Source organism: Equus przewalskii, chromosome 28 (assembly GCF_037783145.1).
Source record: "Equus przewalskii isolate Varuska chromosome 28, EquPr2, whole genome shotgun sequence".
Classification (NCBI taxonomy): Eukaryota; Metazoa; Chordata; class Mammalia; order Perissodactyla; family Equidae; genus Equus; species Equus przewalskii.
The window spans coordinates 779,500-802,775 of NC_091858.1; the positions used below are offsets into that span (position 1 = coordinate 779,500).

At 43.8% G+C, this 23,276-nt stretch overlaps 1 protein-coding gene and 1 long non-coding RNA gene across 24 annotated transcripts in view; one reads left to right on the plus strand and one right to left on the minus strand.

Annotated features, from left to right (window-relative positions):
- Window positions 1–1,820: 1,820 nt before the first annotated feature.
- The window catches only part of PSD3 (pleckstrin and Sec7 domain containing 3), a 644,089-nt gene continuing 622,633 nt past the window's right edge, over window positions 1,821–23,276 (minus strand). For all 23 annotated transcript variants that reach the window (XM_070598606.1, XM_070598623.1, XM_070598605.1 and 20 more), the window contains one exon: window positions 1,821–10,467. In XM_070598606.1, the coding sequence (XP_070454707.1) occupies window positions 10,252–10,467 (216 nt within the window). In that variant the 3' untranslated portion in view covers window positions 1,821–10,251. The remainder of the gene's footprint in view (window positions 10,468–23,276) is intronic.
- Window positions 11,983–15,033, plus strand: LOC139080118 (uncharacterized). The gene is made up of 2 exons (XR_011534296.1): window positions 11,983–12,103; window positions 12,437–15,033. It is a non-coding gene; the product is annotated as an uncharacterized lncRNA (long non-coding RNA).

Consider the following 23,276-nt stretch of genomic DNA (forward strand, 5'->3'; position numbering starts at 1 on the left):
ACCTCTCTTGTCTTAGAAACAGTTCTTACCTTACATAGAGTGGACCTGAGATGGCACCCGTGCTTTGGTGGCAAAGTCACTGTGCGCTCTCACTGGGCTGGCTGTGGATGACGCCACAGGCTTTCTTCTCTGTGTGCGTGCACAAGGTCCTGCCTTGACCTCGTATAATTCTTTTATTTTTTATAGCTCAAGTGTAAAATTTAAACTCTTACGTCTTAACATTAATTTGCTTCATTTCTCTGCCTGTGATTTTTTTGGAATGCTGATTCTGTCATTTAGTATAATCATTTTCTCCTAGCTTTATGCCACACATTTTTAATAAACTCGCCGTTTGCAGCTTCAGTTATTAATTAAAATGTTGAACAGATGGGGCCAAAAGGTGAGCTTTGCGGCAGGACGCTCTTCCAGGTTGAATGTACTCTGTGATCAGCACGTGCAAGTGGCTGCATGCCCGCCACCTGTGCTAACATCTGAACCATATTTCTCCATTTTGCCCACAGATATTTCTTTAAAGACCCTGTTAAATTCTTTATGGCTCAGATATTCTGTCTACCGCATTTTTTAAATCTACCTACTCTAACAAAATGGGAAATGAACATAGTCTGAAATGGTTTGTTTTGGAAACCCATGCTGGCTTCCAGTAATGCCTGTTTCCCTTATTCTTCTCTCTAAAACTATGCTGAGAATTATTATCAAGCTCAATGGTCTCCAGCATCCAGAACTCACAATCTTCTCTCATATTAGAAAGATATTTGCCTGTCTCCAGTACTTCCTACTGCTTACAATTTTTCGGTAAAATTTGACAGTGATTCAGCAGTCTCATTGCTAAATCTCAGCACTGTGGGATAGATTTAATCTAGAGAGGAGCCATAGCTTAGAGTTGCTAGTTTTTCATTACAATATCTTAATTTGCCCTGGGTTTTAGTTTCCTCTCATGAGTGTTCATCTTTTACAAATGATCTCTCTTGTTCCTTTGGTTCTAATATTGATTGTGCACCAATCAGAGTATGACAATGTACACAAAACTATGTCCGGAGGATGGACAGCTGGGCTACGAGGATTCATTTTTTTTTAACTGAGATATAATTGATATATAACACTTTTAGTTTCAGGTGTACAATATCATTCACTATTCGTCTAAGAGGATTCATGTTTGAGATTCACTTTCAAAATAGGAAATTTGAGTGGAAGCCAAGGGACCTCTCTCCCCTTTCCCTGCCCCCAGCCGTTTATTTCTCTGAGCTTTACGCATCAGAATGGTTTTGACCTCTGCCGGGCAACAGTTTCATTTATGTTTAGGAAGACGTAACCAGTGACCTAGCTTCAAAAGCCCAAACCCCCAAACATAAGACATCCTCCCCAGTATTCAGAAGTTAAATGATTAGGGTGGAATTTTATTTTTTAATCTTCCAAGTCAACAGATAGTATTTCAACAGTGAGCTTGGTTATGAGAATACAAGTATATACATCAGGCACCACGAAGCAGTGAGCAGTATTTGTATTTCAGGGCAATAATTGACTCCTGGTCCCCCTGCCTTGATATGTGTTAAATGGGAATGCAAATGGATTCTGGAAATTACTCCAAAACGTGCGTTCTGCCCCTGCTCAGAGCCCCCTGGTGAGGACAGTGGGCCTCTGGTCTCTGCAGGTGAGTCAGAGGTAACAATCTGACCTTCTCACCACCTTAATCAATTACCCAGCCCAATCTCTCACTGTGGGACTTGCGGCTGACCTTTTATGGAAGAGGGGTATGTCATGTTGCCTTGATTTTTAAAGGTAGTATTCTAGTTGCTTAAATGAACAAACAACGTTCTCCCAAATGATTGAAACTTGTTGGATTTATTTCTTTCTAAAGTTTGTACATTTACGTATATCATACACATATTTTAAATCCTTCACTATTTTGCATGATTTCTATTACATAAAAACCACTTAAATGCAGTAAATTTTGTTGTTGTAAAACAACAAATGATCCCCAACTTATAAAAACACAGGTGCAGTTCCATTCACGAACGCTTGCACAGTAGAGATGTACTACACGGGTCGCGGCTTCTGTGCGCATCAGTGACTCGCTTGTCGACACGGTTTAGGTTTACTTCAGTAACGGTGAGATAGGATGATATTTATATACAACTATGTTAATAAAAAATAAAGCAATTGTAAAATGTAAACTTAATTTTCAAAATCTTCTTTAAACACTTTAACAATATCCACATAAATTACTGTTCCGTTCAAAAGATGACCACCATAAATGCCACGACTTTCTAGGAGATGGCATTTCTCAAATCTGGTGGGTGACAATGAGGAACAGGTCTCCAGTACGTGATTCGGTACCACTAGCTTACTCAAGTCTGTCAGTGCTGACAGTGTGGCCACTGGAAAGGACGAGGCCGCTAGTTTGTTGCTAATTGCTTTCACAGTTTGCAGGGACATCTGGCACCAGGACTGCAATGAAACTGAAGGGATTGGTAGAGAAGACTCTGAAGGTAAAGAATGGTCCACACTGCCAATTAGTTTGAGCCACGGTAAACAGAACCCAGATAACAGGTTTGAACGTTAACAGCTTGTTTCCTATGAAAGGATACACACCACTGCCTGTGCTATAGTAACCGAGGCTGACATGCCGCCTCTCCACTTGTGTAGATTTCTGTTCCAGAAACGGGCCCCTGAAACTGGAGGTAGCAGAGAGCGCAGGGAGGCCCTGAGGCCTGCGCCCACAGCTCCCATCCAGGCTGAGCAGAACTGCTAGGCGCTAAGTTGAGTGGGCCCTCATCTTCCCACGGAAATGAAATGGCGTGCACTTCCAGAGGTCTGGGCGCTACAGCGAGCACATCCCCATCCCTGTCCCCGGGTGGAGAGCAGCATGCTGGCTTGTTTCTTGCAAAGGCAAAATATATGGTCTAGGTTTCAGTTAGGGAACTTTTTTACCTTTGTCATGTGTCACCTCCAGTGACTCGGTCATTCTCAGCATTGATGTCTCGCCTCGGCAGGGTCAACCCTTAGGATGGCTGGATTCCCAAAGCTGGGGAAGTAGCATGTGAAACCCAGATGTGCTTGCTGCTCAGCAGAAGGCCGAGTGGAGTGGTACGGGAGGGAGAAGCTCCCCTGTGCAGAGAGGAAACATGCCCCTCTGCGGGCCGGGCACTCAGGGGCGGGGCGAGGAGTCGCCAGCCGGCAGTGCTGCCCTGGGCTCTGTGGCTGGGCTCTCCTGGGAGGACTGAAGACTCACTCACGGGGAAATAGTGCGTCAAACTCAAATTCTCTCATCAACCATCATTTTCAGGAATTGAAGTGAAGGTGCTTATTTGAAGAACACCATTAGTGAGAGCTTAGCTCTCTCCCCTGCAAAGGGAAAGACGTTTGAGCTCAGTGCCCTCCCATTTCCAGCCTCACTGTTGTTGCTGATGGGAAGGGCTTAACTGTTGAGCATGCTCCAGTCTGTGCTCTCCACCAGCACGGCTCGAGAGCTCCCCTGGGGAGGGCTTCCGGAGCAAGCGGCAATGCCACCCTGGAAATGGCGCACACCAGCCTTCTGGAACTTCCCCAGGCCACTGTGGGATGCTGGAGAGCTGCTGCTCATGAATTACCAGAAAGCTGCCAATTGGTGTCCACCAGAAAGGATGTGCTCTGTATGCCCTCACTTATTTGTTAAAAATGCATGCATCTCCAAGTCAGGCACCAGTGCTCAGCCTCCTCCCTGGCCCCGCAACACCCCTCTGAGGCAGGTTCCACCCCCTTTGTTTATCACCTCTGTGCAACACTCTAGCCCTTTGTGTCTTAAGTTTGTGTAACTTCAAACACTATGTGTACAGGTGTGCAAGCGAATGTACACACACGAGAGGCCCCAGATGTGTGAACCTTTCCCTTATGCACCTAAGGGGACAGTAAACTGGTTCCAAATCTCTCAGAAGCAGAGGACTGACCACCTGCATGTCTGCCCCAAATGGAGGCAACTAGCTCACACACTCGCACCCCTGACCTCACTGAGGTCTAATTACTCTTGTTAGAGCTTAAAAAAAGTATTCTAGGGGCTGGCCCTGTGGCCAAGTGGTTAAGTTTTCGTGCTCAGCTTCTGCGGCCTAGGGTTTCACAGGTTCAGATCCTGGGTGCGGACATGGCCCTGCTCATCAGGCCATGCTGAGGCGGCGTCCCACATGCCACAACTAGAAGGACCCACAACTAGAGTATACAACTAACTACTGGGGGGCTTTGGGAAGGAGAAGAAGGAAAAAAAAAAGATTGGCAACAGATGTTAGCTCAGGTGCCAATCTTTAAACAAACAAAAAAGTATCCTAATGTCATAAACAATCAATGTGCATATATCCTCTCTACAGAGTGGACATTACTATCCATGCCACATGGTTACCTGGCTTTATAACCTACATGGCTTTATATTAAAGTTCAAACATTTCAAATGATTAAGGCCCAAAATAAAACTTATTTTTGCTACTCCTTTTGTAAATGATTTCTGAATCAAATGGATGTTTTTGCAAATCACTATAATTCTTAGAAGGAAACACATTCTTGCAAAACAAAGACCCTGCTCGTCAGTCACAGAGCCAGTGCACTGCACGTCAAGAACAAGTTAGGAAATATGAGATATTTGGAAAAATACTTTGAGACTCTAGAGCTAATATAAAAACTCGAGTGTAACTACCAATACCCCACTGCAGCCTGGAGCTGTGGACTGGCCTGCTCGCAGTCCAGCTCTCTGAGTCAGACACTGAGAACACGAGGCAGCCTGTTTACACAAACGCACGGCACTCACCCCGTCACTCACACACACGCAGTGCTGCTTTAAATACACCAAACATGCTGGCCAGCAGAACTTTAATCCCTAGTTATCTATTTACACGCTGTAAGATAAGCAGTAAGCTCAAACTACTAAGGCCAGTGGCTCTTCTTTGGGGAGAGACAGGAAAAGAGACCTAAATATGAAAATATTAAATAAAGGTTGAACCTGGTCCACAGCCTGTCCTAAGTTCTTTTACTTGTGACACCAGAGGGTAATTTGTGCAACTGCACACCTAGAATGCAGTGCCCCGGTGTGGGAGCCCTGACATACTGTACACTGCAATATTTCTTCCCAGTAAAGAGGGTAAGGAGGCAGCGCCTGGAGAGGGGCTTGACTCACTGGAAAGTAGACACAGGTCCGTAAATGAAATGGTGGGTACTGACTTAACTCTTCGGAAAGCTATTTTTCTGGACTAATTACAACAATAAAGAACGTGTGCTTTAAAGCATCACAGTTTGTAATAAGCCCCAATTGTCCATTTGACTTTGAGTGCTCTGAATACTGAAGCTGCACAGGCTGCACAGGCTGCCTGTTTTTCTTCTTCGTTCTGTGTATCCCAAATTATCATGAGCTGCCTTACTATACACAGTACACTGAAATAGTTGCCCAAAGTTAGTGCAGATCATTGTTGCCCTGGTGACTCAAAGCTCAAAGATGGAATTTTCTAGCATAAAATATTATTATTAAAAAAATTTAATGAAAATATCATTTGAATTTAAGTTTAATAAAACAGTACCATTATATATACTCCCAATAACTGCATTATATACTCAATCCTATGAGGTTTTTACTTTTCATATCACACTGGTTATTAGAACAAAAATAAATTTGATATACATATACCATATACTGATAGACAATCTACACATTGATACATATACATACAACTATAAATACCCACAGTACAACATTGGCAGGTGACAGAAGGCATTTTCTTTGATGTCTGACATACTATCTATATGAATATTCTCGAAAAGTCTGCAATACTACCGATACACACATAAATTACAAAGGATGAGCCAAAGAGACTTAAGGAAACCTACTGTATATACAGATACTTGCGATATTTTCTTGCTGTTGCATTCAAGTCAACAACCGTCATGCAGATTCAAGTATTTCCTGACATTCTCCCTATTGAAGAAATTCTCCCTGCATGCAAAGGGCCAGCTCCTGTCCTCAGCAGAAGGCTGCCCACTCGGTTTCGGATACTGTAGGTACAAAAGGAGAATGCCAATGACTTTGGACTTCAGCCCTCCTTTTCAGAGTGCGAAGTTTGAAAGGAATCTGAGAGAGGCAGTGAAAAGCACTGCTCTGTCACCTGTGGGGATTATTTTGTGGTGAACTATGATCTCTGCCATCCTCTGGACGACTTGATGGTGTAGGATGTGACAAGCCGGAGCTGGGGCAGACGAGTGGCCTGGCCTGGGAGAACAGCCAGCCAGGGAGCTTTGGAGCAAGGTGGGCCCAGAGGCTCATCTGCCCGCACAGCTGACCGACCCTTTTCTGTCAGAATAACAGATGCTCTGCGAGAAAAGCAGATGCTATTCAAACCCACAGCCGCACTGTTAGCCACAGAGCAGGCTCCACTTTTTACAAGTCGTAGCATGCCACTTGGGTTCTTTGTTTAACAGAGCTAATTTTACAGTTGGAAAAAATTCTGTCATTTGAAAAGTGAAGAAGGGACTATTCGGGGCTGAAATTAAGGAAGGTGGCCACCAACCTGCTGAAATTTGACCAGGTCCATAAGAGCTAAACTACAGAGACTGGACCTACAAGGCTAAAATGCTCCCTGTGAATTGAGGTTTAACAAAGCTAAACTGACGACTACAAGGAAAAATGCCAAAGGAGCTCAAATCCCAAGGACAACTAACTAAACACAAGAAAGCCTTGATGGTAAGACCACGGAGAAACTTCCTTAAGGTCGGTTTTCTTTCAACTGTCTATGACCGAGGATAAAGGCAGAGGAGAGACACTGCTGGCTCACCGTGACAGCAGGCCCTGCCTTAGCGAAGAACGCTGTCCTGGGCCCTTTGCCTGACAGCGGGGGCAGCGGGCAGGACCAGTGAAACCGTGTAACTGCGCCTAGGCGGCAAAGGGCCTCCCTGCTGGTGGTGACGTAAACCCTTCTCCAGCCTCAGAAGCTCTGCGGTTTGGCCACAGAACCACCCCTAGCCTGGCCCTGGAAAGCCAGCCAGTCCTCCTAGTCTAGAATGAATTCCCTCCTAGCACTCTGACTAGGAAGCAGTGCTTGTCTTCTGAACTGTAACAGTCAGAGGAGTAGGGAGGGCCTAACACAGTTGCTTTCTACCCTCCCTACCTCAGAGCGACAGAAAAGGTTACACACAGCCGGAACACAGTGCCACCACAGCACTCTCCCACAGGCTGGTTTGATTGAGACTAACTAAAATGCACAGAAGTATTGCTTGGTTTAATTAGGCATTACTAAGACTTAGCAAAATGATGTTTTTAAAAAGCACACTTCAAATAATGTGTATGGCCTGGCAATAAAATAAGGACTCTGCATGCTAGGAATTAAGTTTTGACTGCCACCAAGGAATTCCTGACACCTCCTGGAAAAGTCAGCCTGTGAGGTGGGAGAACGAACCCCGAGACACTCACGGATCTGACACGTGGGCCACTTCCATGGTCAGTTTGGCAACAAGACTATTACCAAGGTATTTTGATGACTATCAGATTTTCTATACTAAAAATTAATGTTAAGTGTATAAATGTGTAGAGGAATAATGATTTGTCACATGAGAGAAATCCCAAGGCTCCTGTGCTGAGGTTGGGGTGAGGAGTGGGCGTGGGGAGGGGGTGTCCCTTCGGAAGGAGAGGAGGAGGTGACTCCCCTGTACCGTGAATGGGCAGCAGGCTGTGGAAGGAAACGTCTTCAATTTCTTCTGACCAGATACCATAGGAAAGAAATTACCACAAAAGAAAATGTGGTTGGCTATGGGTAAGATTTTCAGAATCTAGTCACATCAGAGGCATTTCCTCCTACAGGATAAACTCTTGGCCTGCTGAGTACACTGACAACAGGCAGTAACATTTCAGAGGGCTCAGAGAGTGTTCTCAGCCCATCCCCTAAAGATGGACAATATCATGCCAGGGCTATCTGGGATCCTGGCTCTCAAAATAATCTTTGCAGTTGTTTTTAAAGATAAACTATGGAAAGAGAGTATCCACAGCTTCCAAAGTGCCCTCTTACCCACTATCTATGAGCACAGCCAGAGGCTCCTGCGTTAGCATGAGAGAGTCATACAATGGGAACAAGGCTGTCGTGGTGCTGATGCTAGCCGAGTATCTCAGAACCACTCTAAATGTCAGCAACACGTAACAAGTACCATTCCATGTCTATTACACACTATAAGTAAAATACACAGAGACATTCTATACACAGACACACTCACACTGTGGGCCAACACATTCAAGCCAGTCAGGGATGGTTATTTTTCTTTAGTTATTGAAGCTCAGAGATGACAGAGTCTAGGTACCTCTCTCCCCTCTGCTTAGGATATATATGTATGCAGAAAACAAACAGGCTGATTATTCAGATTCTAGGAAGAAAGATGATTCCCTTGTGGAAATCTTGGATTTAGTCAGAAGCTACGAAAATGAATCAGGTACATGGGCCATATTGGCCACTACCCTGTTTGCTTCTGTTTTGAAACATAAATTGAATCTATCCCTTTACCTAACAAGACAGAGAGTCAGAGTGAGTCTTTCAAAGGTGAGGCAAAATACTTATCACAAAGCAAGCAGCTGCCACCTCAGAGAGGCCTTTCTCTTTCCTGGGCACCAGCAAAGATGGGCATTCATACGGGTGAAGGAAGTAAATGTTAATAGATAACCCTCTGCGTCAGAACACCACCCCACTAGACACCACCACGGTTTAACAGTGGGTCTTCTCTAACTCGCTGGAACCACGCTATTCATGCGGAGTCCCTACTTCTTTGGTCAGAGTACCTTTAATTCATAAACTGAGTGGAACAGAGGAAATTTCTGTGGGAGGGAAAGAGTATTCAAAGTGATTCCATAGTTCTGAAGTTGTGGAGATTACAGATTTCAGGCTCACAGGTTTCAAAATCAGAAAGTTCTAATTCACTGTGGGCTCAGTTTTCACTCTTGTCTTCCTCCACGAGAGAATGTCCTGTTTATCACCCTGAATTCCAGAGGGACCTCATTCCAACAGGCTCGTGACTGTAAGGTTCACAGAACTATTTCGAGAAGACAGGAAGAAATGATTTAAAATAAAGTGTCTCTTTTTAGGAGAAAGTTCAGTAGTAGCAAAGTCAAGTGGCTATCAAAGAGGCTGAGATAAGAGTAAATTAAGTAACTTTGCATATGCAACAGCAGATTCCTCAGTTTTCCAACCATAATTCATTCAGACTATTTTTTACTTTCAAGTTGATTTTAAAGAATCAATATTCCGTTGCCGGCAACTGCAACTACTTTTTCCTTTCTTATTTTGTTTTCTTTAGGAAAAGAACAAAAGGGGGTCCTTTTCCCACATTATTGCATTAGGAAGACCCCAATATTCTTACAGCCAGGAGATAACACCATGCCTATATAACATAGAAAAGAATCTAATTCCTGGATGGCAGGGTGTGACAACAGGAAGGAGTCCGCATCCCTGGTCCAGACCCTGTGGGAGCAAGGGGACAATTTCCTGCAGGCCACACACACGCCCACTGGTGCAGCCCCCACGGTCCTCGACAGAACCACAGGAACGTGCTGTCATCTTCCTGGCAACCTTCAACAGCGAAAAGATTCCACTTCCTCTTCCCTTGCTTGGCTGAAAGGGAGTCGACACTTCCGGCAAGCTAGTGCTTCCTGAGCTCCCTGTCCTGCGACCTTCACACCCCCTCTGCCTGCTTCCAGCAGGGTCCGACCTCAACAGAAGCGCTAAGATGCAGGTAGAGCTGCACCGCCGCGGGCCTCTCGACTCCCGTAACTGTAATTCTCGGCTGAACCTCCGTGAGTGCTCGGTTCCACCTCTGTGACCCGGCAAGATTTCACATATAAAGGTTTCTATTAACTCCGGCTAGAATTCACTAAACTACAAAGTTTGTCCAGTTAAGGGTTTCACAATGGATTAAATTTTTTAACCTTAAAAAAAAGTATAATAGCTGATTTGAGAACACATAAAACAACTGAGTAGAGTGCAAACAAGAGAAAACCAAAGGAGAAGTGAGACGGCTTTCATTCTGAAATCGTGGTCCCTCCCCTCACAGAAAAGGTGCATTAGTTACCAAGTAGCAAAACTCATCAAAGCAAAGAAATCAAGAGCAAGGAGACAATCTGTACAGAAACTAACAAAAATATACAATAGAAAAGGTTACTAATGCACCATTTAGTCACAGACTTTTTTTTTTAAATATACTCATGGATTTACCAGAAGGATCTTGAAAAACTCTATTCCCCATGACCAGCATCCTGGTCCTAGGCGGATTCTAAGTAACTTTTTGCTTAACGCTTGCTGTTTCAGGTCGGTGATCTTTCCTCTCTGACACGTTCCGCTTGACCTTGGCAGTGACGGGAGAGGAGTCTGGGTTCAGCGACGGGCTGGAATGTGACTTCTTCAGCCCCGCGGCCTCGCCTTCACTGTTCCTCAGGAGCTCCTTGCCTCCCTCTTTCAGAATGCTGACGTACATTTCATAACGGGTTTTCTGGAGGGAAAGGCAGAGAAGAATGGCTGTCAGTACACTGTTCACAAATGCGTATGTGCGACACACTCATGTGTTAACCACCTGGAGAACGGGACTGGCTGCTGACGACTCGACTTCATTCCCCAAAGTGGGCAACAGCTACCGGAGACCGGCTGATGGATCCATTCATTTAGATAAGAAATAAAGGGGCTGGCCTCGTGGCAGACTGGTGAAGTTTTCGTGCTCCACTTCAGAGGCCCGGGGTTCACTGATTCTGATCCCAGGCGTGGACCCACACACCACTCATCAGGCCACGATGTGGCAGTGTCCCACATACAAAATAGAGGAAGACTGGCACAGGTGTTAGCTCAGTGACAGTCGTCCTCAAGCAAAAAGAGGAAGACTGGTGACAGGTGCTGGCTCAGGGCTAATCTTCCTCACCAAAAGGAAAAAAAAATTTTTAAGAAATAAAGACAGAATTTTTGTTGTCCTTATTTGTTCTGCATTCTGAAGGAATGTCAACTTGGAATTACTGGCTGTTAGATGGAAGACATGCTTCCTGAGCCCTCAGGCACAAGAAGGGTGGAAGCTGTGACCTCGGGTTTTTGGCGAGTGGATGGCTCCCAGGGCTCAGTCCTGTGGTCACCCGAGCTTCCTCCAGGACCGTGGCCTCACTTGACCCTCACTGGAACATGGTCACTTACTTTCTTTCCTGCTCCTGTAGCTCTGCAAAGACTCCCCCTGAGGAATGAGTCTGTGATGATCCTACTCTCCAGTCCCCTATAAGACCACAATTCTTTCTAGAAGCTGCTCTGGGGTTCTCGCCATTGCTTTTATGCTAGGATTACCAAATTCTAGAGTGCTATGGTTTCCTGCAAAACTTGAAATTATTTCCTGATGTTTTTGCATTCTACAAATTTTTTTTCATCAACAACTATCTGTTGAGTATCTCCTATGTTTAAACAGCTCCTGGATTCTCCTGTCTAACTGAGAAGACACTGCAGAGATTTCTGTCTCTAACTCTACTTGGTGCTGGTTTTTTTTTAAAGTTTCCAGCTGAGTCACTCTATAGAACTATTATACATATATTGCAGATTACAGAAGAGTCTCAGATTCTTGATTTGATGGATTCAAATCAAAATAAGTCTTTCACCATACTGCTTGAATACATAAAGGATTTACAGAAGGCCTATAGTGTTTTATTTCTAAATAAAGAAACGTGGCAGTTATAAATCATCCCAACAAAGGTAGGCAAATTCTGTTATGACTGGAAATCTTTTAGGGATTTTTCTAATCAGGTTGAGATTTTGTATATCTCACTTTTAAGTCAGTAATTATGAAGTTCAAGCTACTTGAAGCTACTCTTTCAAGTTGTTTTGTTCAAAAGTGGGAAAAAACTGCCAGTCATGAAGCTTGCTCTGGGCTTGGTTGGTATCTATGTGGGAGTGCTAAGCCATGGCGGGTGGCGATGATGACATTTATGGAGTGCCACGTGCTAACTTCAGGCCATTAATGTAATCATCATATGGAATTGGTGCCTTATTAACCCTGTCTTACAGTAAAGGAAACACAAGCAGAGGGAAGCCTCAAGTCAGAGTCAGCAACGAAGTGAAGCTGGGATGTGAACTCCGGAAGTCCGACTTGAGGGCCGATGCTCGTAAGTTTTGGGTGAATGGGCAGGAAAAGATACAGGTGAATGCAGTGTTTAGGATGACTACTCTGACAGACACTGTTGGTTTGGCCAATCAAAAGCCACTCTCAAACCCCTCTCCTCCAATGTCCCTCCCACTACAAAGGTTGATAAAACCCCATACTTCCCCAGCCCCTCCTGCAGCTGAGTGGGGCCATGTGATATTCTGGTCAATAAGATGTAAGGAGAAGTGTATTGGGGTGCTTCTGGAAAGGTATTTTGCTCCCTGATTAAACAGACAGGATTTAGAGGAGAAGCCACTGGTACTAGCCCCTCACTCTTACTCTTTCCTTGACATAGGTGCGTTTCCTAAAGCTGCGCCCTGTGACATGGGGGCAGCAGGCGTGAAGACAAAGGACAACAAGCTAGGCCGGAGGAAAATTGGAAAGACAGAAAGAGCCTGGGTTCTTGATGACTCAGTGAGCTGGATCCAACTCTCAGATTCCCTACTACCTCTGAATACCCTGTTAAGTATGGATGATAAATATCCTTAGGGGTTAAGCCACTTTTGCTCAGGTACTGTTAATTGCAGCTGAAAGCATTACTAATTGATGCACATTCTAAGTCTAATAAAGAAGTAACAAAGTAAAAGAATAAAAGACTAAACTTATCTCAGAAAGCTACATAAGGGTTTAAGAAGGGCATTTGCTAATAAAAAAATATGTCATCAGTATTACAAATTAGTCTGTGCATCAGTGAATCAGACGATTGAACTAGACAATATCCAAAGGGCATACTAGTTTGAAAGTTCTAGTCATTCTAGGAATTTATTACTAAATCTGTCTCTAACCTGCCTTGGTGACAAGATTAAAATGGAGGAAAGGATTACTCCCAATATGAACAAGGTTTAGTAAAATGATCTAAAGGCAGTTTAAAAATAGATTCAGACCACCACTGTAAGGCATGCTATTTCACAAAGCTGGGGCATTTATACAGTGAAAGGGGGATGAAGGATAATTTTTTGAGGTGACTTGAAAGGGAACAAAATGAGAGAAGGTGATAAGGCCAGTTTTCTACTAGTCTTCGAAGAAACTCATATTACCAGGAAAATTCATCTGAAAAATACATGAAAGAAAACTATTTCATCCATTCGTTCTATAGCTCCAGCTGCAAAACTGTAGCCTTCAATGAATTACATCAGTGTGTTAATCAACAAACAAAAGGTCAGCACAGAGGAGCAGCAGTACGTTCGTGACTCATCAGAAAAGACAAACAAGGTGAAAGGGACGGGAAGGGAGGAGAGCTCGGCTGTTGGAAGAGAAAGGAGGACAAGGAATCCCCAGGGGTTTATGAGCTTCCAAGGGTCCGTGCTCTATTCTGAGCTACAAAGGTTCTCAGGGCAGAGGCTGCGACACCTGGTAACAGAGCTTTGCTTGCTGCCGTTCTCTGAAGCCAAAGCAAATGCCTGTTCACAGTCCTTTAGGAGAACGCACCCCAGATCTGAGAGCTCTTCTGTGGCACTGCTTCCAACCACACCCTCTGGGACAAGAGACTCATCTAAGTATGTGGATCTCATTCCAGAGGCTTCGGGGCCAAGAAAAGATTGCTCCTAGCACAGAACAACAGCTCTGAGCGAAGCCCCGAAGAGCATGGGGATGAACACAGCTGTAAAAGTCCCGGCTTCATGGCTCTCTCCTGGTTTTCTCCTTTTTGGGGGTGGGAAGGTCATACTTCTTCCTACCTAGGCAACCATGTGGAATCTTTGGGGGGTTTTATTTCCCTTCCTCCTTTCAGAGAAGACAGAATTCTTATCATTTTTCTAAGATCAGTTGTGAAATGTAAGTTTTAAGTTAAAGCTGGTAAGGAAAAGCAGAGAAGCAGCAGCAAGTGTTATTTGTAAACCACATTTTAAGTCTATGATGCACCAGCTCAGAGACTGAAAACCTGATGCTCATATTCAAATGGTCAATCTTGGCCAGGGAAGCTGGAGGACAACGTGGCAGACACTGTGTGCGCATCCCCAGCAGCCTCTTTCACACTAATGGAACTGTGATTTTTATTGAGGACATCAGTGTGCCCAGGCCCAGGACAGATATCATGGTTGCAACCAGACATGATAACCCTTACTTGCTTTGCCAGTCAACCTTGCAGCCATGTGGCCTAGATGTGACGAATGACATGTAAGGTGAAGTTGACGAGGGTACTTTTGTGACAGCTTTTGCTATCCTGACAGAAGGTGGGAGACAGAATGTCTGGAGTTCAGGTAGCCATGTTGAGACCATAAAATGATAAGCATGAAAACAAAAAAGCCAATGTGCCAAGAATAGCAAATTGGAAATTTAGAAAGATCATACATCCTTAATGGCAAGACTTAGCAGCCAATAACCATTCGCTTCCAGTTTTCTTAAGTGAGATAAAAAATGTTTACACTGTTTAAACACTTAGTCAAGTTTTCTGTTATCTGCAGCCAAAAGCATTCTTAGCTAATAAAATGGTCAAAACTCAGCTTGGTCTCACTCATAAAAAAATATCCCAATTGAGTTGTACATGCTGTTCCTGTCAATTTTATTTAGGAAAAAATATGCTTGATTAATAGGCACTGGTGTTATATAGCTTTGTTGGGTTTTCTCTGAATATTTGACAAATTATTGATGGACATTATCCACTATAGGCCATTCTGTGGTCACATAATGAATATTAAATCAATGGCTATTTTATTATTTCATTAGTAGTTTTATATCAATTGCTTAACCTCTATGGGCGCTGGAGTCCAGTGCTCTCGGTTCTTCCCTATAAGCCTACAACATGCAAGATGTCTAGGAGAGTGGAAGAGTTAACCAAAAACTGAGAGTTCGATACCAGTTACGGAATGACTGGTATTCTAGTATTTATGGAGCAGGCTTGGAGACACTTCTAAAATCCTGAAGAATGAAATTTGACAATAAAAACTTCACCCCTTGAGTCTTCTCTTTCTCTAATACCCCACATCCATTTTGTCAGCAAGTCCTGTTCCTGTCTTCAGAACATACTCAGAGTCACACCATTTCTCACCATCTCCACGCCTTCAGGCTGGACCAAGCACCAGCATCGTGCACCTGGATTATTGCAATAGCCGCCTAACTGGTCTCCTGGCTTCCGCCCTTGCCCCTCACGCACACTCTTCCCAAAAGAGGTCATCTGTTAAAGGTGAGTCAGAGCCTGTCATCTCTGCTCAAAAAGCTCCAGTGGCTTCTCATTCTTAAAAGTCCTTCCGAACCTCAAATCCTTACAATGGCCTAAAAACCCCTAACCTGTGCCAACCCTCCTCGCCCTTCTCTGGTCTAATCTCTCGGTGCTCTCCTGGTGCTCACTGTCGCCAGCCACTCTGCCTCCTGCTCTCCTTGAATGCAGCAGACGCACTCCTCTCTAGGACCTTTGGTGCTTGCTGTTCACTGCCCAAAAATCACCTCCCCCAGGAATCCACAGGGCTTATTCCCTTCCCTCCTTCACCTCTTTCCCTCTTCACTCACATGTCACCTTTACACTGAGGCCTTCCCCTGGCAATCCAAATCTAAAAAAACACCTACTTTTATTGCTGTTTATGGCTTCATTTTTCTCCTCCACACTTCTCACCATCAGCCTTCGACTTCATTTACAAAAGAATCCTGCTTATCTTCACCGTGCCAGTACCAGCATGCACTTGCACGAGGGGGCCTTTGTTCTTGTGCACTAATGTATCCCCAACACGGAGAAGACACAGTACACACTGAGTAAACATCTGATGAATGTATGCATGGAAAGAACGAATATAAGAAAATAAAATTTCTCATATCTAGCAGAAAACATTTTGAACTCCCAATATGACAAATTCTAGAAAAATAAAAATAACATGGATATAGACGTAGAGGTAGATGCCTGATGAGTTCCTCAGCCAGTGCGTCAGGAGACATACTTTGACCTTCAGTGTTCCACCTGTGGGGGACTGGAATTGGCCACCCCAAGATATGTCTCTTTGGCATGAGGATTATTTGGGGCTGGTTACTTTTAAAAACTGCAGACATGAGAGAAACTCTGAAAAGCAGAATTTAACCCTTTGTAAAGAGAAATTTACATTTGTAAAGGAAATATCCATCTATAAAGGTGTCTCCCTCTCTGCACCAGGAAGAAGGGGGGATGACCTTATCTCTAGAAATTCTTATCAATGCGGAAGGCAAGGACTTAAATCTGCATAATAACCTGACTCTTGTTTACTGTGCTTGTCTGGTAATCTCCTGCAACTGACCCTCCCTGCCCCCAACACCCTCCTTTGTCTTTAGCTGAGGATGGTATTTAAGGGGAGGGCTTCCACCATTTTGATGAGTTACTCAGTTTTTCTGGGTCTCTCCCATGCTATACATGTTATAAAGCTTTGTTTAATTTTCTCCTGTTATTCTGTCTCATGTGAATTTAATTTGTAGCCGGGCCAGCAGAAGGACCTAGAGTGGGTAGAGGAAATGTCTTCCTCCCCTACACACCATTGCCATGTTTCACAAAAACACTAAGGTCTGACACTGTGTGGCAGCACTGAGGCTTGAGCCGCCACTCAGCAAAGACCTGTCCATGTCCTCCCCACACCCACATCCACTTGACCGTGGCTGTCAGGACGCACGGCAAACCCTGCACAGCCCATGGAGGGTCAGGCTGCATGCTTAAGACTGGGGCACTCTCTCCACAGAGAAAGAGAAGTAGTTTATACCTTACCTTTGTGGTTCGTAAAACAGAGACATATTTTCTGAGCATCTCTTATGTAGTAGTAAGTGAATACAAAGTTTTATTAACCAGTTTGACCTTAAAAGATAAAGTGAGAAACTGAACTACTGTATGGAGACTATGGTAGTTCTCTATCTGGATGGTTACCAGATCTCATTCTGTCTTGAGGAACAGCCTTTAAATTTACCCTGCTAACAAAAGCATTCATTAAAAAGATAAGGATTTGTCAATGCTTATTTATATCTGCATTCACTTCATGATCATTCTGATATCTAATTACATGTACTCTATCAGGATCACATTTACCATTGGGTAAATACTTTGATACTAACCTATGATTCTAAGCTCCCTCGTCAATATTAACACAGGAGGGAATCTGCTGCTGACATTAAACAAATAAATAATGACAATACTGAAGTTTTATGCTTTTGTCCTGACAGTAATGTTCATAACCAGGTGGTAAAAAGGGAAGAAGAAAAAACAAAAAAATTAAATGTTTTAATTAATATAATTTCAAGCCACAAAGTAATCATTATGCAAGAATTAACATAGCTCCAGACAGGACATGTTAAAAATGAGATGGGATGTAGAAAATGAGTCTGTGAGAAACATTGTGGCAGTGAAAAGAAAAGTCTTGGGGTCAGGTGGCCTGGTGTTGACACTGCCACTAACTAATAAGTACGGCATTACTTCATTTTCCTAAATCATTCTTCAGTCTTCATTACACAGCCCGTTGGGGTATGTGTCTTTCATCAAGAAGGGCAAAGAGGGTTTGAGAAGAAGAAGATGTGCCTCAGGGACAATTGGCTGCTTTTGGTCATGACATTAAAGATTTTTTAGTGCTACCTGATTCAGTCTCAGATCAATTGTAAAAAATCTCAGAGCCGTATGTTCAGCTTCCTTCCTCAGGAGTTCTCCAACAGTGTGAATGTGTTTCTAGCAGCGTAACTGCAGAATCTAATTCCACTCTCAGAAAAACAACTTCAGACGGCATTTTACCAAATCCAAGCCCAGGAGCTACTCTCTGCAGAGAGACATCTCAGCGTCCTTTCCACTGTTCTGCCCGTTCTGCAAGCTCATACTCTTACTCTCCTTCAGGGTTGCTGTTTCCACGAAGCCTTCTTTGATTACCAAGAGCCAAAGACACTTCAAATGCTTAATGCGTTCTTTTTCTCCTAAAATAAAGTTTTTTCTTCACTCTGTAACTCATTACATTTTTTGGTTATATTAATTTATTAAGTTGGTCTTCAATTACCTATAAAAATACTTCTCAAATATGTGGAAAAAATATCCCTTTTCACTAGCAGCAATGCCTACTGGGAGGAATGGAAAATAGTGTGGTTAAGGCCAAGCAAGTTGCTGCTTAGGTTGAACGTTAATTTCTTGCTAAAAAAAAATCACAACTGAAGGGGGCAAAATATGTCACCCTAAAATAGGCCCCTTTGGCCTACTGATTATTTTGAATGAAAGTTACTTAAGAAACAGCAGGTGCAAGAAAGACATGTTGACCCTCCTTTGTCCCCCCCAAAGCAGGAAATAAATCTGCATGTGAAGGTGCCCTGTGCAGAGCAGGACAGAAGGCACCCTTACCGCCAGAGACAGGGACTTCAAGGCCAACACGGCTGTGGAAACAAACCTTGTTGCTTCTTCACTAATTTGCTACCCTAAGCCCAAACCCCTTTGTTTTGTCAATTCTTCACAAATTTATTGTTTCTTTGTCTCAGAAGTATGAAAGTTGCTTGCCTTGGTTACTTTGGGGAGTCTCATATTTTCACAGGCTCCGTACATACAAAATTAAATTTGTTTTTCTCCTGTTCATGTCTCTTATGTCAATTTAATTATTAGGCCTGCCAAAGAACCTAGAAAGGAGGAAGGGAAATGTTTTCCTCCCCTATACGACTATTGATATTATTTGAAAAGAAGTTTAATCACATCCGTATATAAATATACATGCATCTGATTCAGCAGTTTTCCTCTTGAGCCCTGCATACCATTTTTTATTTCATTCAATAGAAAACTATTTCCTTTTGACCTCTGATACATGAATACAATAGTAACAACCTGAATGAAAATAAAACTGCACTGGCAATTTTAGCTTGGCACTGCCCTTTGCATTCAGACCTCTCTGCTCCAGCAATCAGATCCTGAAAACATTTCCTGCTGACATTTCCCACTGACATTTCCCCTTCTCATGCAGACAGGGTAAAAAGCCATCTTAAAATGAAATGAGGAGAAAGCTAATGACACATACATAGTAAAACACTTTTTGCTCCTACATCTCTACACTGGAAAACAAAGAAGCAAACCAAAAAATAAAAAACAAGCAAACAAAACAAGCAGCAGCTGTTGAAGTAACTGCTTGTTCAGACCCGGCGTGCCGGCTCCACAGGCTGAGGGAGAGCTGACTTGCAGAGACTGCCTCCTTGACCAGCTGCTTCACCCACCACCCCCTGCTAACTTAAGAAAGCAATTACGTTCAAAACAGTGCTTTCTATAAGTTGTTATCTGAATGCTATGCTAGGATTTACATCTTTAAACGCAAATTTTAAAGTGTTTTTTCCTGTGCTACTCCCATATCAGGCTTCAGCATGCAGTGGTAACGCACTGCCTAACTTTGGCAAGCACACCCATTTTCAGTTTGTATAGTTTGTATTTGTGGCTTCGTGGGAAAGCCTGAGGAAGTGTAAATTCCATTCTTTCATTTCAGTCTACCTTTCTGCTCTACTGTTCCCTAAATGCACTTTGTGACTTAAATTAAAAAAAAAAACTTCAAAATAAAAAGCTTACTTTTATATAATAATATAAGCAGAAGAAGTAAAAAAGCCCTGAGACAGACAAAAAGGACCTGAGTTTGTAGAGAGCATTTTGCGAGAGTCATCCCTCCATTCTGCTGCTCCATCCTCCCCACCCAGGGGCTCCTGTGGCCTCTGGGCTTCGCCAGGTGGCTACTCAGCCCTACTCCACGGCCCCTAAGGAGCTCTCCCTCAGGCCCTGAGAGGAAGGAGAGCGGAATGGCTATCAGTGGAGTCCCCACTCCTGGTCCTGTTACGCCCCTCAGAGCCCACCTGGCGGCCTGGACTGAGCAGGCAGACCCCTGTGGTGCCCTTACCTTCACAGGCAATGTTGCCGTCTCTGGGCTGCTAGGGAGGGGTATTCTCAATTCCTGCTGAGAACTAATTATTATTATTTTTTTTTGCGCAAGATTAGCCCTGAGCTAACTGCTGTCAATCTTCCTCTTTTTGCCGAGGAGGACTGGCCCTGATCTAACATCCATGCCCATCTTCCTCCAATTTATATGTGGGACGCCTACCACAGCATGGCTTGCCAAGCAGTGCCATGTCCGCACCTGGGACCCGAACCGGCGAACCCCGGGCTGCCAAAGCGGAAAGTGCACACTTAACCGCTGAGCCACTGGGCTGGCCCCTGAGAACAATTTTTAAAACACTGCTACCCCTCTCATTCTTCACACATTGCTTCTCTAGCTCTCAAAATCATTTCTATAAACCCAGCCTGTATTAGTAGCCAAATTTTTGTCTCTTTTTAAAAACTGAGCCCAGAATTTGTTTTTTAAAAGTCCACAAAGCTCACTTAGAAATCAGTACACATTTTGTTTTCTAGGTGGAAAATTTAAGAAGCGAATTGTCCGGCTCCACCTGTCAAGGAGGCGATTCGACAAAGGTTTGTCATGCACAGCCTCTGGCTCTGGGGGCCCTGGTTATGCCTGTTCCCAGGGCCCCATCTGGCTTGGCCTTGGGTGAGGGCTTTGGCAATAGCCAAGTATAAAATTAACTAATGGAGGCTGGCCTATGGCCGAGTGGTTAAGTTCACGCTCCGCTTCGGCGGCCCAGGGTTTCGCCAGTTCAGATCCTGGGTGCAGACATGGCACCACTGGTCAGGCCATGCTGAGGCGGCGTCCCACTTGGCACAACTAGAAGGACCTACAATTAAAATATACAACTATGTACTGGGGGCATTTGGGGAGAAAAAGCAGGAAAAAAAAAAAAAAGATTGGCAACAGTTGTTAGCTCAGGTGCCAATCTTTAAAAAAAGAAATTAACTAACAAAGAAAATCCACCCTGATTGGATTAATGGGATTAAAAAGTGCTGTTCAGCAAAACAGAAAAAACATTGTCCTTTGAAACACAGGGACATGAAGTTAAGTTTCTACATACCCAGGATAAGTCATTTGAGCTGGAGAAATACTGCTACCTGGATAAGGGGCTAAATTTAACTCTGTGGGATAAAAGTCTGTCTCTCACTGAAGTTTTCCTTGTGGAACTCACGTCTAAAACAAAATTTTAGTTTGCTATGACAATACTTTTATACAGGTCATGCTCTTAATTCTTCAGTTTATGTTTTGTTTACACTTCTGATTGTATTTGACTTCCCTAAGTCTTACAAGGTATCCCTCAGAAGCACATTCCCAGAATTCTTCACTACAGCTTGTTTGTCACAGACCTATGGCTCCAAAAAGGACAATGCAGTCATCAGGGGACAGGGTCTGTCTTCCGAGGAAATTTTTTTTTTTTTTGAGGAAAATTAGCTCTGAGCTAACATCTGCTGCCAATCCTCCTCTTTTTGCTGAGGACGACTGGCCCTGAGCTAACATCCGTGCCCATCTTCCTCTACTTAATATGTGGGATGCCTACCACAGCATGGCTTGCCAAGCAGTGCCATGTCCACACCTGTGATCCAAACTGGTGAAGCCCAGGCCGCCAAAGCACAGTGTGTGAACTTAACCGCTGTGCCACTGGGCCGGGGCCCCCCAAGGAAATTTTTAAAGTAGGATTTGAGGAGGCTTCAAGAGACCTTTGCTCTAAACTATTTTACCTACGATTTCCCATGACATTTCATCCCCAAGATTTATTAATTGCTTTTGAGCTTAAAGCAGTTTCACACCTTCTGTGTTACCCAGTCAAACGTCTCTTTAAGTGGGAAAAACCATAAGCTACGATCTTTTTGAGCCTGTCTCGGTGAAGCATTTTCCAACTTGTGGAGTTGGAACATTGAGCGACCGGGCTTTAAGTTCCTCTAGGTCTCAGGTTCCACATGGGCAGAATGAAGGCATGGGGCCACTTTCCAGCTATAAATCTTCCAGGATTCTCCAAGCAGGTGAGAGCTCCTTGAAGCAAGATATATGGAAGAAGACACTGTACTGATCTTTGGGAGGAAAACGTGAACTAGCAGGTGGGGAAGAGGGCACTGATCAGAAATGGGAAACGTAGGCAATGATTTACATAATTCCCAATTTTACCAAAGGTCAGGTCTGGTCAGGGAAGAGACCTACTGTGGAAGTACCCTGCACATTCTTTAGTGTGTGTGTGTGTGTGTGTGTGTGTGTGTGTGTGTGTGTGTGAGAGTCGCCCCTCAAGCAGGGACACGAGTGGACAAGTTGCTGAGTGCTCCTGCAAGAAGATTATGTCACGAGTGGAACCACTTGCTAGCCTTCCAATGCATGCTGTGCTAGAGTTCTTAGAGCAAACATCTCTTGGTGTGTATGTGATTTTTTTCTCTAATATTTCTCGGAAAAAAATTTTGGAAACATTTAAAATTTGCACTATAAGTCTATTGAGTAATTTTGAACTAGATATACCTAAAGAACCTCAATAGTTTGCTCCCTGCAAAAAGCCTCATCATCTCAGATCAGGTACTTAAACAAGTTTTTAAAACTCTTACATCAAAAGCATGCAGATTCGTCTAGAAAACAGTAGGAAGAAATCTAACGTAGTTAGACAGAGATAAAGTAGTCTGAGTAAAGATAAAACAAAAACCAAAAACACATACTCCTTTCGATGTTTTGATTCCAGAGTGAACCCAGGGAAGGATCGGGCACTAGCAGCCAGCAAACCAACAGATGGTGGGGGTGGGTGGGTCACTTAAAGTCCAAAAAACCAGGAAGGAGGTGATTCATATTGTTTGCATGACAGCTTTCCTTGTGAGGGAAACATATTTGGTTTGCTCCTATCTCACAAGTTCCTGCCGTGAAAAAGTACATGACAAGGCTGCAGGCGACATCACTCACACAGGGTGGGCCTCCTCTTCATTGTATGCCCACACAGAAGTAACAATCAGAACATCAAACGTCCAGTACCGCAGAGGCACTGCCAAATCGGGGTGGAGGCCGTCCGCATACCGCTGCCGTAAAGCCTCACAGGGGCACAACAGCTGGGTGTTAGCTCAGCTCCCACCTCCTAAATCAAGTGTAAAACCTGTCCCCAGCCCTGTTATCAGGCCTTCCAAACCTGGCTGACTTTTGAGCAGACAGCATGGTCTGGTCTATACGTGTGCCAGCCAGTGCAGTAGCCACTCGCCCTGCGTAGCTACAGAGCATGTGAAATGTGGCTAGTCTGCACTGACTTAAGCCCTACGTGTAAAATATACACTAAATTGTGAAGACTTAGTAAGAAAAAAGAATGTAAAATACTTTAATATTTTATACTTATTACACATTGAAATGATAACATTTTGGATA